Here is a 17,259-nt window from a genome sequence, read left to right as displayed (position 1 = left end):
GGCCAGGGCACTGAGGGATCCTGGCACCGAGGGTCTGTCACTTATTGGCCTCTTGGGGTGATGGTCGCTTGGTTTCAAAGTCCCCCCCATGGCTCCATCCCAATGGTCCTCCCCGAGCACTCAGCGTCGCTGGAGCTGTCAGTGCTCCTCATCGCGGGAGGAAGGCTGGATATAAAAAGCCAGTGGGCTCCAAAACCAAGTTTGTTTCTCCTAGCTCCCAGCCAAGACGTCTGATGACCACAGCCCTGGGAGGGCTGTAATTTCTCAGGTTTATATATAGAGGAGACGAGGCCATGCCGTAGACAGGAACTATATAAAGGGGCTGCCCTGCCCCACTCCCACAGCCAGGCTGGTGGAGCCGGAGAGCTGCGTGGTGCCTCTCTCCGTGGCCATGGACACCTCCTACCCACAGGAGGACTACCTGCCCATGCCGTCCCACAAGCGGGAGCCATCTCCCACCACCTCCCCGCTGCCCCCGCGACCACCTCATCTGGTCCATCTTCAACACCATCTACATGAACTTCTGCTGCCTTGGCTTCGTGGCGCTTGCCTTCTCCGTCAAGGTACGGGCACCGAGTGGGGAAATGAGGCTGAATGTTCGGGGTCACCTGGGAGCCTTCCCTGTGCCCCCCTGATGATCATCACCCAGGGATGATGCCAAGGGATGGACTTCCCAAGGAGACACAGAGTGTCTGAAATGGCTGCCTGGGAGGGCTGGGGTGGGGGACAAGAGCCCAACATCCTCAAGAGGCTGGCTGCAGGTGACACCATCTCTTGGTAAAGCCCCCACGCTTTTCCTGCCGCCTGTTAATGAAGCTGTGAGACCCCCTGGATAAATACAGCCTCCTGCTGCTGCCGGAGGACCAACTGCTGCTGCCTAGAAGGTGCTGGGGGAGCACGATGCCCCCAGCCCCTCCACCTGCCCTCTGGCAGGAGCAGCTCCAGCGGGGCTGGACCAGGGTGGAAAAATGGGGCTGAAGCCAGTGAGGCTATGAGAGAAGCCGGGAGGAAAATCCCAGCGGCAAAGCAAGCGGGGCCGGAGCGGGGCAGGAGCACAGGGAGCTGGTGGGCAGCCTGGGGCGGATGGAGAGCAACCCCCTTGACACTGACCAGGGGACCAGACTGCAGGCTGCGGGGGGGAGGCAGGGCAGGGGGCTGCGGGGGGGAGGCAGGGCAGGGGGCTGCGGGCTGCCCAGGCACTGCTGCCCGTCTCTCGGCTGTTGCAGGCGCGGGACCGGAAAGCGGCCGGGGACGTGGAAGCTGCTCGGCGCTTCAGTGCCAAGGCCAGGTGCTACAACGCCCTGGCATTGGCGGGGAGCGTGGTGCTGCCGCTGCTGCTCGCTGCCCTGGTCATCACGGGCGTCATCCACCTCTCCAAGCTCGCCCAGGAGTCTGCTGGCTTCTTCACCTACCAGTTCAGTGGGAGCAACGAGGAGGACAAGTGACCAGTGGGCGAAGGGCTTGTTGAAACTCCTTGGTATCGCTGGTGGCCCCCCTGCTCAAAAAACCCACTGGTCCAGCGTAACCCAGCCACTCCCCATCCCTGCCACCCACAGCCACGTCCACAAGCTCTCACAGCCACCAGGCAGTGCGTGGTTGGAGGGGACGTAGCCCACAGGCCTCCTGCCCTGCTGCATACCCCCTCACCCTCCCCTGGCTGGTCTGGCACCCCCAGCCCTACGGTGCCTGACCCTGGCTCCCAGCCACCTTTCTTGGGGCAGCTCTATTATTTTTGTTTACCCTGTGTGGTTTTTTTTTAAATTCCCTTTATCCTGTGTGGATCACAGCATCGGTGATTACTATTTAAATCATTAAACCATTTCACACATTGTGAGTCTTCTGCGTGCGTGTGTGTAGTGCAGTGGGGGTGCTAAAGGGACAATATAAATACATCGGTTTTGCTCTGAAGAGGCTCTTTGCAGCCAAGAAGAGCAATAATCTCTGTGACCCTTGGAGCCACCCAGCCTAAACTAGCCAGAAGCCAAAGAAGCAGAGAAGTGCCTCGGTCCCGGGGGGGACACGCTCAAGCAGATGAGATGTCATCTCCTCCAAGGTGAGCTGAGACTTGCAAACTCATTGCAGTAAAGCAGAGACCCCCCAGCAGGGACAGAGGAGATAAGCACAGGATGCCACCCCACTGCTCTGTGCTGTCCCTCACTATTGCCCTCCCTCGTCCAGAGCCAGCTCATTTTGGCAGCTGGATTAAAAGGATCCCTTTTTGTGGAGGAGGGGGATCCCTTTCAGTGCCACCCGAGACCTGGCTCAGAGCTGGGCTTTATCCTCAGCCCCACCAAAATCCAAACCCAGGTGCAGTCCACAGGGCTGTACCGTGGGTGAGGGGATGGAGGGGTCCCGTTTGTCCTGCCCTGCTGCCAAGAACTGCTGCTAATTAAGGGTTGAGTGACTTTTGACAAAGTCTGACAGGGAGCCAGCGTAATTATAAGGCAGGGGAGTTGCTTCGCCTTCTTCCCTAAGCGTTCCCACATGCTGCCTGCGGCAGGGAGCAGCCGCAAGGCTTTTTATAAACTCCGTGGGATTCAGCCGAGATTCCTGGGGTTTGCTCAGAGAGGACAGACCCTGGCAAGGGTGGCTTCGACATCCCCTCGCTTTGGCCCATGTCTGCTCTAGCAAAGCCATGGAGCTGGGAAACACAGCAGCAAAACGGCCCCAGGAAGGGGGGTGCGGGAGGGGAGGATGCTGCGAGGTGCAGAGCTGGTGTCGTGCCTCCTGTTTGCAGGAATACAGGGGTGCAGCCCTTCCCCTTCTCCCCTTGGGGCTTCCTAGGACACGGAAAATGCCTTAAGCAAATTTACGGCAGGTCTTTGCTCACCTTGAGGCTGCTTAGCTGGAGGAGAGCTCTGCTTAGACCCCAGAAAAATGCTGCACTTGTCATCATCTGACATAATTTTAATGATAACTGATGCCTGGGCTTCCTACAGCCCTTCAAACGTCAAGTTAGAAGGGCTTTAACTCCAAAACTGCTTGAAAAGAGAGATGATAATGTATGTAAGGGCTTAAAAACACGACAGGGATGTTATACACCAAATAAAAGAAAAAGAGCTACGTGCTGCCCGAACGGGGTTAAAATGCTCTTGGCTGTGTATTTTGTGACTGACATTAGTGCCAAAATAACACTCGGCTCCAGCCTTACTTCTGTCCGCCCTGCCACGCTGCCTTTGCAGAGTTTCTCCTTGCGAGGATCAGCAGGATTTGGGGGGTCCCAGCTGCTTGGCATACCAACACCCCAGAGGCTGCTGCAGAGGGATCCTCCTCTGTGCTGGCTGGCAGAGACATGACGTGGCGGGCAGCGCTGGTGGAGCCTCCACCGCCCTGTGAGCCCCCGGAGTGATGCAGGCAGGCAGGAGAAGGCAAGGACCAAGCCGGGACGTGTTGGAGTAGCTGGGAGTCAGCACACGTACGGGCTGGACTAAATACGGATCCATTCAGCTAGGGTCATCCTATATCTGTTTATACACAGATATAGAAAGCAGAAACAAGTCATGAGTGTTTAGATAATGCATTTAAAACAGTCGCTTTCAGGCTTTATTTCACCTCCTCTGCTAAGCGAGAGATACCGAAGGCACATGAAGGGGAGTCAGGGGGCTCACTGCCCCCTGGCACAGACGAGGATGCTCAGCACCACCGGGAGCTGCTGCCACCGCAGCCACAGTGACAGCCCTGAGCCCACCACCCCGCCCCAGGGCCATGCAGACAGCATGCAGTCCCATGGGGGCAAAGGGTTTATGGCACAGCCTGGGACCTCCACCTTCCCCTTCCCCCTCCCCCTCTGCAGACATCCACTCTTCAGCTGGTTTCTGCTGCCTCGGGGCGGGGGGCGGGGGGGGGGGGGGGGGCGGGGGGCGTAAATCCCAGATCAACCAAGGTTTAAAATGTCTCGGTGGATGACCTCTGAATCCAGCCAGCCGCCGTGGGGAAGGAGACGCTCTGTCCTACAACAAAACCCAACCTGTGTGAGATACGGGAACGGTTTCTCCCCCAAATTGTCTATTTTTAGGAAGCAGTCCCAGGTGATGACACCTTACCTTCCCACAGGGGAAACCGCTGCCCTGACTCCTCCAGCACAGCTTCCAGGGGAGGTGCTGGAGGCTCCCGGGCGTACTCAGTCACTTTGATCCTGATCACTTCTTTAGTGATGATGAACTTCAGTTTATTGCCAAAGTAGGAGACACCAGTGACTTTCAACTTGTTGATGTCATCAGGAAAGGCAGGGTTGAAGCGGAGGCTGGAGCGGGTGATCCTGGAAAGGCAGGAGCACATCAGTGGTGGGGACAGAGGGTAGCTACCAAGCGGTCAGCCACCTCCCCCTATCCCTATGGCACCTTATAGGCTTCAGGCTTCTTAAGGGGACTGCTGTAAACAGAGACCCTGTGTCCTCCACCCCACATCGAGCTGCTGCAGGTGTGTTCCCGCTGTAAAGACTGGAAAAGGATTTGGAACAGGGAAGCGGCTCTTTCCGTGTCACTTGATGAGTTAGTGGCGCGTTTGGGAAGCTGAATGCCATTTGCTAAGTCTGTCCTCTGGCTCAGCCATAACATCCCCTGCCTCCCTCGGATGTGGTGTGGAAAGACCCTCTGCAGCCCAGCCTCACACATCCCGGAGGCCTCCCCCGTTATGCCATGCATCTCTGGGCAGAGTGTCCGTGATGCATCCCAAGGATCTCCAGGCAAACCCTGAGCACACGGATGAAGCATCTGGTGAAGAGCTACTTGGGCTGTGATTTCACAGCCTGGCACCTGAGGCCATTCCTGTCCCCCTTTCCAGTCCCTTACTTGGGCTCTGTGCTTTCCATTAGGTTGGATTTTATTTTTTTAACAAGAAAGAGCAAAAAATTTTATTTTTTTTTTCTTCCAAGACAGCTCAGCTCCCCACTCCGGTTCAGAGGTTGGCTTCAGCAGCAGCGATGCTGGCTAAACTTCAGGAGCGCCCTGCTCAGAGACAGGGAGGGGAATGGGGCATGGGAAGGAGCAGAGGTGGCCGTGGATCCCAGGCAGGAATTGCCATTGAAATCTGGTCACACCAACCTACAGCACAGGCCGTGGGCCACGCATGGCACTCTGTCCCAGCCACATGAGCAGCTCAGGAGATGGCAGTAGCTGGGATGTTTAGGATGGACACTCAGCTTCAGCCCAAATACCTCGCAGCAGGTATTTGTTCTCACCTGCCGTTCCTCGGCAAGCTGTACCACGGTGGTGAGGAGATTATGGGAGCTCACCTCACACCTGGTGGGGATGCTCCTGGAGGTGCCACTCAACTGAATCATGAGACACACCTGACCACTAGTGCTGACCCTCTCTGTAATTTGCCATGTCAACGAAGATGTGGCCACACAGCTTGGTTTTCACTTGCCCAAGCTGTGACCGAAGTGGGTTGGCAAGGTGACCTTGGGCAACCCACATCAGCTCCCACCTTCACTGGTTTGAAAGGACTTAGATTCAGCACTGCTGTATGTGCTCCTTCACGTATACAGATCAAGATACAAAAATCAAGAAAACAGCTTGAATCCTTTCTGCAAGCCCTTACCCAGGGTCAAACAGAGCCCGCTGGTGCGTTTGGGCTTTGGATGAGGAAAGACAACAGTCACTGTTATCTCCTACTCAAATCTTGACATGAGAGCTCTTGCCCATCACTCCCTAACATGTGGAGAGGACTCAGTGGGCTGGAGGGGACTCAGGAGAGGCTCAAGACAGTGGAGAGCCTCAGCAGCAGGGCAGCACGAGGCAGGATCCACCGCGTACCATGGGCAAGGCAAGAGCGTGACCTGGAGGGACACATAAATGTCACCTCAACATCTGCAGGAGCTTGGCTGGAGCCCCAAAGCCTGTGGCTTGAGCCTGTGCTGGGAGGGCCCGGCCCAACACGCAAGGAGCATCTGAGGACCGTCGGGCTTCGCGAAAGCTGGGATTGAGGTTTTCAGCTGGGAATACCGCAGCTCACGCCCAGCTCCACCAAGAAACCAGTGGGTTTCTCGGCAACTTCTGGCCACACACACAGAGTAGAACCACAGAGTTAGTGCTAAAAGGTTTCGCTGGAAACCAAAAGGGTTGTCAGTTTGATCCATCCTCAGTTAAACTAAGAATACGCTCAGGAGACTGTTGCTTCAGGGTAGAAACCACCGGACTGCTTTGGATAAGAGACACAGCTTTGAAATTACATCAGCAGCTTAATGGTTGTTCTAAGGTATTTTGATGCCGTGGCGATGCCGGCTGGGCACGCTCCTCTGCAGAGGTCTGCAGCGCCGCACGCATGGCAGATGGCTTTGGGGGGATGCAGAGGGTCTTTCCACACCACATCCGAGGGAGGCAGGGGATGTTATGGCTGAGCCAGAGGACAGACTTAGCAAATGGCATTCAGCTTCCCAAACGCGCCACTAACTCATCAAGTGACACGGAAAGAGCCGCTTCCCTGTTCCAAATCCTTTTCCAGTCTTTACAGCGGGAACACACCTGCAGCAGCTCGGTGTGGGGTCTCTGTTTACAGCAGTCCCCTTAAGAAGCCTACAGCCTATAAGGTGTCGTTAGAAGCAGACTTCTGTTTGCCTGCAGGGTGACTGTAGGGACTTTTCTCTGCAACTACTGAGCCAAACGGCCCACGTATTTGGTGGGTCATCGTCCCTAAGCTTCATCCACACTTGGTGAAGAAACCAAAGCAACAGCCACCTATGGAGCAGGCAGGTCGGGACGTGGTTCTGGCATGCAGGCATCAAAATGATGTGGGCTAGCCACAACCCCGGAATCAGGGATGTCCCTCTTCACCGGGGGTGTCAGCCAGTGCCGGAGAGACCGGCACTGGCCTTGCCATGCTGCCTTTTGAAGCCAATGGCTTTAACACTGACGCAGCTGGAGGAGGAACAAACCAAAACTTGTCATTTCTGATATCTCCACCCTCTTCCCCACCAGTGACTAACTGTTCCCAGTTCATCCAGGAACATTAACGCTCCTGTTTGTCATTGCCTGCTGGGAGCTTGGCAGGATATTCTGGATGCTGCAAGTTCCTTGACTTTTTCATGAGTAAAACCACATTGCTGCAGATGAACAGTAAGGTTTCAAGTGATATGTAGTTGCTTAGAAATTAAATGCAACATAAGATAGGTCTCACCTGAACCCTGTGTAGCCAAAGAGGACAGCTTGCAGGAATCCACCCATCCCTGTCAAGAAGTTCACAGCTCCCGACCCGTCTGAGTTCTCCACCCAGATCTGCTCCAGCAAGAGAAATAAATGACTCAACAGTTGCACTGGGACTCTTCACGCAGTTTTGAGGGGTTGAACACGCTTATCATCGTCACTGTCACCTATCTGGGGTGCTGCAATGACCATGCCTTGCTGCCCATCCCGGCATGAGGTGGTGGGTGGGCTTTGATGCGTCCCTGAATAGCACCATCTCCATGCCCCTTCCCATTCCTAGGCAGAAGGAAGCCTAGAGGGTGTACGACAGCGACCCATGGCTTTGTGTTGCCTGATAGGAATCAGACGCCTCCTCACTGCTCTTTGGAAGCACACAGAGAGGAGATGGAGCGTGCAACCACCAAGCCCAATGTAATAATCACCTGGTGACCACAAGTGCCGTCAGCATGGGCTGCAGCCCAAGCGATGCCTCTCAGTGTGACACAACCTACTTGGGAGCAGGCAAGATAAAAGCAAGAGGCGTTTGTCACAGGGAAGCACCCACACCATGCAGCTAACCTTGAAGGGCTCCGTGATGTTGCTGAAACACTTGTTCAGTTGGCTCTGGGCTCTCTGGACCTCCTTCAGCTCCAGCCAGCCCACCGCAAACATGCTCTGCCAGAGAGAGAAACAGCCTTTCACCTGCTGCTGCTCCCCAGGGGCAGCAATGCAGCAAAAGCTTCTGAGGGACCCCACCGCCAGCATCCTTCTGACCCAGGACCGACACCTTTGGTGCACTCCTCTAGCTCCGCACTCCTCACACTCCCTTAGAATTTAAAGCAGGTCTGACAAATCGTGTCTGCTGACGGGGCTGGTGGTCCCTAACTTGGATGGAAACAACCACCTCGGGGATGAATCCCAGCTTCGGCTTTCCCCCTTTCCTTACCCAGGTCATGGCTGGCCCATCCAGCTCAGTGACGGGCTCATACATCTCCAGGTCATTTCTCCGGACTTCAGAGCTCATGGGGTGCATCAGCGGGAACCCAAGCAAGACAACGTCAGCTTGTTTCACAGGCTCACCTGGGGAAAGGAGCTGGTCAGACCACGTATGCCAGCCAGGAACAACTGGCTGGCTGATGCTCTGTTTACTCACATGGGGAACAAACCTCTCACAGAATCATCAGCTTAGAACAACAAATGCCACACCAGCAGGGGGAAGGCAGTGGACCTGCAGGGAGGACAACTCATTGCTGCCTTGCTACAGGCAGACCAGAGCAGCAGCTTATGGTTTGTCCTTGCTGCTGTGTTGAGGCGGGACGCTGGCACAGCCCTAACGTGATGGCATCCAGCCTGGCATCACCTGAGCTCCAGGTGTGAAGGAATAGCTCCCAGGATCCCGTGCATCCAGGCTACCCTGCCCCTAACTATGGGAAAAGGGGCACTTAACTGGGCAGGCATTACCACTGGAACTGGTCCTTCCACTTCTAGAGGGCCAGGGAGCTCTGGATGGGCAACACGCGGCCCTTGGCCTTGGAAAGACAGACCTAACTGTCAGCAGTGGGTTCATAGCAACCACAGCAACTGCAGCCCAGGGCTAAAAGTCTCTTCCTACTCTCCACGCTCCCAAATTTTCTAATTTTATGAGCCCACTAATGATAAAAGAGCCACTAAGAGGCAGGAAAAACTTCTACAAGCCCATTTGCCAGTGTGGAAAGCCTAAATGCTGCACCTGGGGAGCAATGCTGGGGATTCTTACTCCAGCCAACCCCCCAGCCACGCTTCCTGTGTCTGGAGCAGTCAGGGTCCCCACTTCTCGCAGACTTACAAAGAGTGAGCAGTGGCCAACTCAGGGGTTGGCTGCTGCCTCTCCGCTCACCTGGGCTGTAACCGTCGTACTCGGGATGATATTTCTTCTCCGCATCAAAGGGCACTTTGACTTTCTGGGCACAGTCCACCCACTCCTCTGGCACAGGGATCAAGAAGTCCCGAGCAACATCAGCTGCAAAGTTTAAGCTGAAAAGCAGCGAGGAACAGTGCTCTCCATCAGGCACAGGTGCCTGTCCCCCCCTCAGAGCCGGGAAGAGAAGAAAGGGAAGAGAAAGGACTAATTGAGCCGTAACTGCAAAGCAGCAACTACTCTGAAAGCACACAGGTCAGAGTTTAAGCTTGGGGTAACAGCTTTCATCGCTGGAGTCGGGAGTCCGTTCCTCTAGCTTTAGATGTCTCCAGCTGTGTAGTTGCACAGACACCTCACTAAAGGCAGGGAGAGAAGCCCTCCTGTGAAGCGAGACTCCTTGCTCTCATGTGGCCACCTGAACCAGGCCAGATGGAGCCATGGGACCACCTACTCCCTTCCGCTGATGGTGAAGGCTGGCGAAGGAGACCCGCTCGGACAGAGGCATGCGAGGGGAGGAAAGGCACATCCCATGCTGGAGCCCTGCTGCCTCCTATCCCTGCCAGACAGCTGGGCAGAAAAGAAGAGAGATGGGCCAGGCTTCGAGAAGGCACGCGTGTTACCTCCGCTGTGCCACGGCGTTGGTGTATGCAGAGTTATCAACCTGGTGATGGTACTCATCCGGGGGCATGACACCTGGAGGAAGAGGAAGGGGACACTTCACACCGCAGCACACCCCAGGTCTGGCATGGCTTGGTGCTCATCCTCAGGGAAGCAGCACGAGAGGGGGACACCCCCGCTGCAGCGCCGGGGGTCCCTGTGCCAAGGTGCTGCCCCTCTGCTGCTGGTGGGATCCCACAGAGACCTGGGTGCAATGCTTAGCAGAGAACACGAGCGGTGCTGCTTGTGAAGGAGAAACAACCCAGCGTATGGCTGTGGCTGACGAGCAGCAGGTACCTCAGCCTGAGGGCATCCCCCTCACATCACAGGCAAGGTGACCTTCAAGTCACTAATTCTTTCAAGTCATTCCATCAAGTTGATCAAGTCATTAAACCTTTCCCTCTCTAGAAGCTCAGTTCCCTCCTTTGCTGCTTTTGTGCAGATTGTCCCCAGGAGGAGAGATGGCCACTTCCCAAGAGAAATGTGAAAATAGACATTTAAATATGTGACTCCCCTGTGGGCACCGGGGATACCTCCAAGGACCTTTGCTCCAAGGGCAGCAAACCCAAGGGCTCTTCCAGCTCTGACCGCCTCAGTTTCACACAGACCCCTTCACTCTAACCCAGCCTTCTCCTCCAGACCCTTTCCACAAACACATCTCCCTCACTTCTCTTCCCCCTTGGCATCCGTTTTCAGAAGCAGCCATCAGCATTAACTTGCACTGGTTTACGTGACGGCTGCCTGCGGAGGCACCCTCTGCCCTGCCAGACACACCAGCAGTTGAGCTCGTTTGGCACCAACAGCACCAGATGTCCTTCAAGGGATTAAACTCCTGCAGTCTCCTGGAGGACTTAAATTCAGGTCTCTTAGAAAACACTTAGAAAACTCCTTCCTCTCCCAAGCCCTTGCACTCTGCCTTCTCTAAGTGCCACCAGTCACAACAGCAGGTCTGAAGGCACTTCTGCTTGTGGCATCAGCTCGTACCACCATGGAAGGAGACTTCTAGAGATGCCCTGTGAGTGGCAAGGGGCTGAGAGAAGAAACAACTGATACTGTGCCACTGGAAGAGAGCTGAACATCTGGTTACATATTCACACAGACACAAATATCATCTATGAGATGTTCCAGAGGGCAGGAATCTGAAGAGCCAGTGCACTCCCATCCGGGTCTGGCTGGAGGGACTCCGAGCCTCTGCTCGCAAACCCCTTCTCTACAAACAGGTCTGGCAGCTGCAGAAGTACCTTTGATGTGGTAGCACTGCTCCTCCTTGCTCCACTCCATCCTGCTGCACCAGTACTGAGCCACAGCACCCACCAGCTTCCAGCCTCCGTCCTCCCTGAACAGCTTCTGGTCCTGGATGGAGCCAAAGCCAGAGAAAAACAGGGATGTGAGGGAGACTCAACCAGACCCAAACTCAGCAGGAGGACAGCAGATCTAAGGAGATGGATGTAGCAGGAGAAAATGTCAGAAAACTGGCCTGGATTGAGCCAACAGGATGCTGAGCCGCCCAAGAGGAGAAGGACAGAGGAGGCAGGGCTGAAGAAGGGACCCTGGGGCGCTACCGGCAGTTCTGACAGGAGCAGATAGCAGCAGTTTCTCTGGGAAGGGACAGTGATCACCACCAGATGCCCTGCAGACCTTGCCAGCAGGCCATCCAGGTGGCACATGCTCCCTTTACCTGCGTGGTGCAGTAATACTGCTCAAAGGCCATCAAAACATCCCCAGTGACATGGATTTCTTGGGCTCCATAGATGTCCTCAGGACAGACTTCCCGGCCAGTGGCTGCACTCTCCCACGGGAACTTAGCACCCTGCCAGGAGACACCCATGACGCAGCTGAGCACAGCATCTTGAGATGCTCTCCCTGGTCCACCACCTGCGGGCCATGCCCTGCTCACAGCCCCTGGCTAAAACTAGAGCCAGAGAGGAAGAGCCAAGCCCAGCTGTCCTCCTGGCTGCCAGTGGCTGGGTGGCGTTGCCCTCAGCCCAACACCTCTGTCCCCACCTTGTAGCCTTGCTCCTGCGCGTTGTGTAAGGCTCCTTCCAGCGTGCGAATCCGGTACTCCAGGATGGCTCGGGCAGCTTCAGGATAAAACAGCAAAATGTTCGGGAACATCCAGGTGTCCTGCAAACATCCAAGCAAGGCAAGGCGGTGGGACTGGCTGGTGGGGCACCCAAACGCTCCCACCAGTTTCACTCTTCAAGTCCGCCCCCATCCCAAATGCTCTGACCGTGATTTTGCTACTACTTAAAGGTGGTAACTATTTTGTAATTTTAATGACTGTGGGGTCATTAAAAGGGATAAATCCATGAGGGACTGTTTCTGCCCATGCCTGCTGCTCTTGGGTACCTCACTGGGGTGATCTCAGCAGGACCTCCCATCCAGCAAGAGAAGGGATGCGTGGGTCCTCCAAAGCCAGAGGCTCTGGAGAAGGTCAAAACCACATGTGTCACCAGGAAGCAAACACACAAGCTCTTCAGGACTGAAAAGCCCTTGCCCACTGAAAAGACCAGACCAGATTTAGCACAGGAGCTTCAACACCATGCAGCAGCGTCTCCTGCCCACGCCATGCCATCACCGTTCAGCCACAGAGATGTGCACACATTCAGCGTGGCTGCCCCGAGAGCAGTTCTGAGCTTCTGGCAGGGGCAAAGCCACCCAGCCCAGCCAGCTTATTGAGCACAACCAATCCTACGTTTAAAATGTGCCCATCGTGGAAAACAATTCTGGGTTTTTTCAGTGGTTTGGACACAACAGGGCTCGCTGATGCCTGAAGCCTGCTGAAGCTGGAAGAAGGGCAGGTTTCAGCTTGCTTTGGTTTAAATAGCTAAAAGTTGGTGGCCGTGCTCCAAGCTAGTCACTGCAGCCCCCTTGGGGGAGTGACCCCAACCACCTCAGCCCCAGCCCTCAGCCTGGGGAAGGGGGCTGCCCTGTGGTGGGGTCTCTCTCGACCCCTTGCCCCCATCAGCTACGCAGCAGCCCCAGGCATCTAGCCTTGATTTAGGCAATTTGCTTTCGAGTTAGAGGACAACCCAGATAAGCAACTACAGGAATTGAGCTGAGTCTGGGTCGCCGGTACAAAAGGAGCAGGAGGATGCTCGCCAGCAAGGGGCTGGTGCCAAGGTGCCCCTACTTGGGAGTAAGGAGGAAGCTCCCGCCAACCTCCTGTTGACTCTTCTCCACCCCAGTCACCGTGCAAAGCCCCCAGGTTGCCATGGCTTCCACCCACCTGGTCCCAGAAGACATGGCCCCAGTAGTCCTCGCCCTGAGTGCCGTTGGACAAGCCGCCAGGGCTGATGCCATGGAAGAGGAATCCCGGGCTCCCACGGGGTGGGATGGCACTCAGCAGGTAGTAGAGACAGCCATAGAGGGCCTGCCTCAAAGGCAGAGGTCCGTCCAGGTCGATGCAGCAGCCTTGCCACAGCGTGGCCCATGCCTGGGCATGGGAGGAGTGCAGGGAGCCAGCAGCGATAAGGGCCAGCCCTTCACTGTAGCTCTTCTTCACCTCCTCTTCGCTCTCAGCCACGGCCGTCAGGAACTCCCAGGATTGCTCCCGCTCCTCCCCATGCAACGTCAAGGCTTGCGGCACCGGTGTCCAGAGCATGTGAACTGTGGGACGAGGTCCCCCCTCCACCTCAGGAACCAGCGTCTTCCCGTAGACGTAGCTGTGGGAGGCAGCAAGAGACAGGTGAAGGGAAAGCGGAGCAGGTGGGACTCCATGCATGTCCACTCATGCAGAGGGGACCTCCCACTGGCAGTCGAGCACCAGGCTCCTGTCCCACCTAGGGCGGAAGCTTCCTTGTCCCCACGCTTCAACTCAGCTGCCGTCCCACCCTCAAAGCACGGGTGAGCGACACTCCTTGCTGTTGGTCCCCAGCCCCAGGAAGCCACTTCCAGAGGTCACCTCCCCCAGACTCACTGTCTTCCCCACACTCATTTCTTTGTCATCACATCTAGTCCCTGTGGCCTTTGGTGCTCTTTTACATGTAATTATTCTGGAGTTGCAACTAATAAAAACATTTCAATACCTAACATTTTATATACCTGCCTGGAAGAAGCAGGTTTGCACAAGCCTCCACACTACTTAGTATTTCAGTCTTGCTCTAATCTTACTTTGCAATTTACTTCCTAACGGTGAGCAGGGCAGCACGCAACAGCCCACGAAGGGTGTATTCAGGGCAGGGTGCCCCCGTCACCCAAACTCACTGTGCTCCCTGGAAGTCTGGTCCTTGGCTCAGGTCCAGGTCCTGGCTCTTTGTCACAAAAGGAGTCTGGAGCTGGACCGTGATGGGTCGGGTGACGTGAGCTGATCGCTGGATGGTGATGCTGAAGGCCATCAAGTGGATGAGGGAATGGTGAGCGTAGATCTGTTGGGTGGCTGCATAGTCTGTTGACTGAAGCACGTGGCTGAAGGTTCCTGTGAGCACAATATGAGCCATCAGCCTTTTGAACCCTCAGGTCCCAATGTTCTGCCCCAGGCTCCCATTTCAGCCCTATCTACTGGCTCTCGCTGGCAAAGGAACCACCTTTTCCCAGGTCCAGATGCAAACAGAGCTTTTTGACTGTTAACACACTGAATCTGGCCAAGCCACAGAGATCTATGCTGTAGAATGTTTCATCAGGCTTCATGACTAAACTGTGTTTTCCAAGCTTGGCTCCAACAGGGATTGAGATACAGTCTGAAAGTCGCTCTTATTCCACTCGCTCCAACACAACTTTGGAAGAACACCACCCCGCAGGTGAACATAAAATGGGGAGAAGACAGATGTGACCTTGTGGAAGAGGCAACCCAGGCAAAGAGACTTTAAACTCTAGAAGGGGGTCACCAGCAGCGGGACAGAAGAGCGGTGGATGCTCCAGATTCTGAAGGTCCAGAGGCGGCAGGACAGGGAGGTGCCCGCCCGCACTCGGCTGCTCACCCGTCCGGGTGTCCAAGGCGAAGGTCTCTGCCGGGCTGTCCGCAGCAGGCACCACCATCCTGACGTTGAGGGGGCTGGGGACGTCAGCACGGTGCGTGTCTCCCACCGCCCCGTTGTACACGCCGTTGACGTGGAGGATGTCCCGGTACACGCGGGTGCCCAGGTAAGCGTTGGTCACCGTCGCCAGCAGCCGTGGGTCCGAGGGCAGAGAGGCAGAGGTGAACACAGCGGGGTCCTCCTTGCCATCGGCCATTTCTGAACCAAGCCGAGCTGCAGAACAACAAGAGTCTGGGGCAAGTGGCGAACGGACCAAGCCGGAGCAGGCTGAGCGTGGCAGTTTGACACCAGCCCAAAGCAGGGGCTGCAAGCTGCCTCTCTCTCCAAAACCTTCCTGGACCACCCTGCTCACCACCAAGGCTGGCAGCTCACCTGCCTCGCTATGTTCCTAGGGTCTGTGTTTCTTTTAGCTTCCCGTCTGGTCTCCACCGGCACCTCTACCAGCACCCTCCATTGCAGCCTCCCCCACAGTGCCTGGGCAGCTCTCCCCCACCTGGGCTCATTTCCCCCTTTGCAGCCCCCCTCGCTCCCCCTTGGCTCCAGCTGCCTCCCAGCCCAGCAAGGCTCCCCCCAGCTCGCCCAAACCTCACCCACCCACTGGCTACATCACTTCTCCAACTTCCTTCCCTCTTCTCCTCCGTGACAGAGGCTCACCAGTTTCTTCCAATACAACGCAGCCACCTTCCCCCCTTTCCTCCCAGTGCTGTTCTGGGACACTGTCAAATGCCCTTCTGTGGCCTCAGTGGCTCCCCATCGCCCAGCTCGCTGCACCCGATGCTGCTTCTCACTCACATGTTTAGCTCAGCTTCAGCTACTGGCTTACTAGGATAGGAGCCTTTTATTTCATTTATACATATATATAAAAATACAGATCTGTATAGATATCTTTTATATATTTATATATAACACGTAAACATACATATAAGTATATATTAAATATATGTATAGCTATAGACACATACAAACAGAGCTGTACAGAAGGGAGCTGTAGCTGGTGCCTGGCAATGCTAAGCTCCAGAATAATACAGAGGGTAAAACAAGGCACCAAGAACTCCCCGGGCAGAGCTGCAAGCCCACCGGGGCCGCACAAGCGTGGCCAGAGCGCCCAGCCCAGGCTGACTGTCCCCAAAGTCCCTCCCTGGCCGCAGCCAGCTGCTGGCAGCACTGGGGCCGGCTCCGCTTCCTCACGCCAGGCGACGCTGGAGACTGAATTGCGATAAACCCCCTGCTCCTGCCTCCAGGAAGATCAAAACCAAGAGCCAAACCCTAATGGGGGGTCAGAGAACGAGACCTTGCCTTTGGTCCGGGGCTGAGTACGAACGCCGGCTGCGGCGGGGGTGGCTGTCGGGCTCTCGCAGCGGGAAGGACGGAAGTCACCCCACCGAGAAAGAAGGAAGGAAATAACTTTTTTCCCTCCCTCCTTAAAAAAAAAATAATACAAGTAAGTCCTGATGTGCAGGTGTTTGCTGAGATGACACTGCCCACAGTGGGGAGCACGGAGGTCCCAGGGCTGCCTCGTGCTCTGAGGAAGGAGGAATGGAGAGAGGAAACCCCAGGCTGCTAGGACTGGCCTACGAGCTGCCCGAGGCATGCCGCAGGGCCCCGGCGAGGGGCTGTGGCTGCTCTCCAGCAAAGCAGACAGAAAAAGCACTCCAGCAAAGCACCTCACAGAAAGAACCATGCACTATAACCAACCTTTGCCCCAGGCCATGCTTTAACCCTTCTCCTTGCCAGCTCTCGGAGGGAACAGGTCCAGGCTTCAGTTTCGGGTGCCTTCCCTGGCTCCCTGCCCGAGACCCCACCGCCGCACACGTTTCTGGGCACGGCACGGGTGCCAGCAAGCATCCCACCCCGACAGCCCGTGCCGCAGGGGCACTGCTGGCACCCAGCCCCACTTCTCCCCACCCCATGTGTCTCTGTGCACTTCTGAAGGCCAGTTACAGACCAAGCAGCATTTTACTAAGCTGTCCCCAGGGCACTGCCACCATGCACAGAGGAGCCCACCCTCCCCAGGCTGGGCTGTGCCAGGGCCACACTGCCCTGGCCGTGGCACACGTCCCCAGCAGGCTCCTTGCCCCAGCCTGGCCATGCCTGGGCTCTCGCCTGGCTGGAGCACTGCTCTCCAGAGAGATCTGTGACCGCGTTTGACCAGCCAAATCCCCAGGGCAGCCAGCAGCCACAGCAGGGCACGTGGGTCCCTGACCCCAGTGAAGCCTCTGCTGCCCCGTGTCACAGGTGAGCAAACTGCAGATCCCACAAGAGCTGAAAGCAGCGGCCTGACCAGCCCCACAGCATGCCCGTGCCCTTCGGCACAGGAGGTGGCAGCCCCCACAGAGACACTTCCACCCCCCATCAGCACAGGGCAGCACAGGAGTTACAAACCCAGTCTCAGGGGAGTAGAAGGGAAGGAAAAAAAAAAAAAAAGGGAAAAAAAAAAAAGCAAATTACCCTGGGTCTAAATGGATGGGTATTCCCCCCAGATCCCAGACATGCCTCCAGCTCACTTGTCAATGCTCACTACAAGATGGAGGCTCCCAGGTCCGCCTGTCTCTTGACCCTATGTCTCTTGCACCTCAAAGCCTTCCCTGCTCCCCCCACATGCCATGGG

At 56.1% G+C, this 17,259-nt stretch overlaps 2 protein-coding genes across 12 annotated transcripts; one reads left to right on the top strand and one right to left on the bottom strand.

The window, feature by feature from the left end:
* Positions 1 to 346: 346 nt before the first annotated feature.
* On the top strand, positions 347 to 1,824 carry IFITM5 (interferon induced transmembrane protein 5). Its single transcript, XM_056354783.1, is given in 3 exon segments — positions 347 to 471; positions 473 to 563; positions 1,227 to 1,824. Coding segments are annotated over 3 exon segments (390 nt in total). The 5' UTR covers positions 347 to 391; the 3' UTR covers positions 1,446 to 1,824.
* Positions 1,825 to 2,968: 1,144 nt separating this feature from the next.
* PGGHG (protein-glucosylgalactosylhydroxylysine glucosidase) lies at positions 2,969 to 17,200 on the bottom strand. 11 transcript variants are annotated; one of them, XM_056354959.1, is made up of 14 exons: positions 17,100 to 17,200; positions 14,595 to 14,864; positions 13,882 to 14,092; positions 12,905 to 13,340; positions 11,680 to 11,799; positions 11,354 to 11,485; positions 10,917 to 11,028; positions 9,639 to 9,711; positions 8,998 to 9,134; positions 8,068 to 8,201; positions 7,701 to 7,796; positions 7,117 to 7,214; positions 4,044 to 4,258; positions 3,506 to 3,950 (listed from the first exon to the last, which is right to left on the bottom strand). In XM_056354959.1, exons 2-14 carry the CDS (start codon positions 14,845 to 14,847, stop codon positions 3,886 to 3,888), a joined length of 2,082 nt encoding a protein of 693 aa, XP_056210934.1. In that variant the 5' UTR covers positions 14,848 to 14,864; positions 17,100 to 17,200; the 3' UTR covers positions 3,506 to 3,885. The 11 variants fall into 11 exon arrangements, with proteins under 11 accessions (XP_056210931.1, XP_056210934.1, XP_056210933.1 ...); XM_056354958.1 differs by lacking the exon at positions 17,100 to 17,200 and adding an exon at positions 15,306 to 17,004; XM_056354953.1 differs by lacking the exon at positions 17,100 to 17,200 and adding an exon at positions 15,948 to 17,004.
* Positions 17,201 to 17,259: the final 59 nt, after the last annotated feature.

The sequence above is a fragment of the Falco biarmicus genome, chromosome 10 (genome assembly GCF_023638135.1).
Source record: "Falco biarmicus isolate bFalBia1 chromosome 10, bFalBia1.pri, whole genome shotgun sequence".
Taxonomy (NCBI): domain Eukaryota; kingdom Metazoa; phylum Chordata; class Aves; order Falconiformes; family Falconidae; genus Falco; species Falco biarmicus.
Note: the sequence above shows the minus strand (reverse complement) of the source record. Positions and strands in the feature narration are given on the sequence as shown.

Excerpts from the sequence above, each read along its gene's own strand:
- PGGHG (XM_056354953.1), bottom strand. The coding sequence starts at position 16,332 with ATGGTTCTTTCTGTGAGGTGCTTTGCTGGAGTGCTTTTTCTGTCTGCT. Across the intron at positions 8,202-8,997 it reads GTACGACGGTTACAGCCCAG|GTGAGCCTGTGAAACAAGCT; the intron begins GTGAGCGGAGAG and ends TCCTTTCCCCAG. Across the intron at positions 7,797-8,067 it reads ATGGGCCAGCCATGACCTGG|AGCATGTTTGCGGTGGGCTG; the intron begins GTAAGGAAAGGG and ends TCTCTCTGGCAG.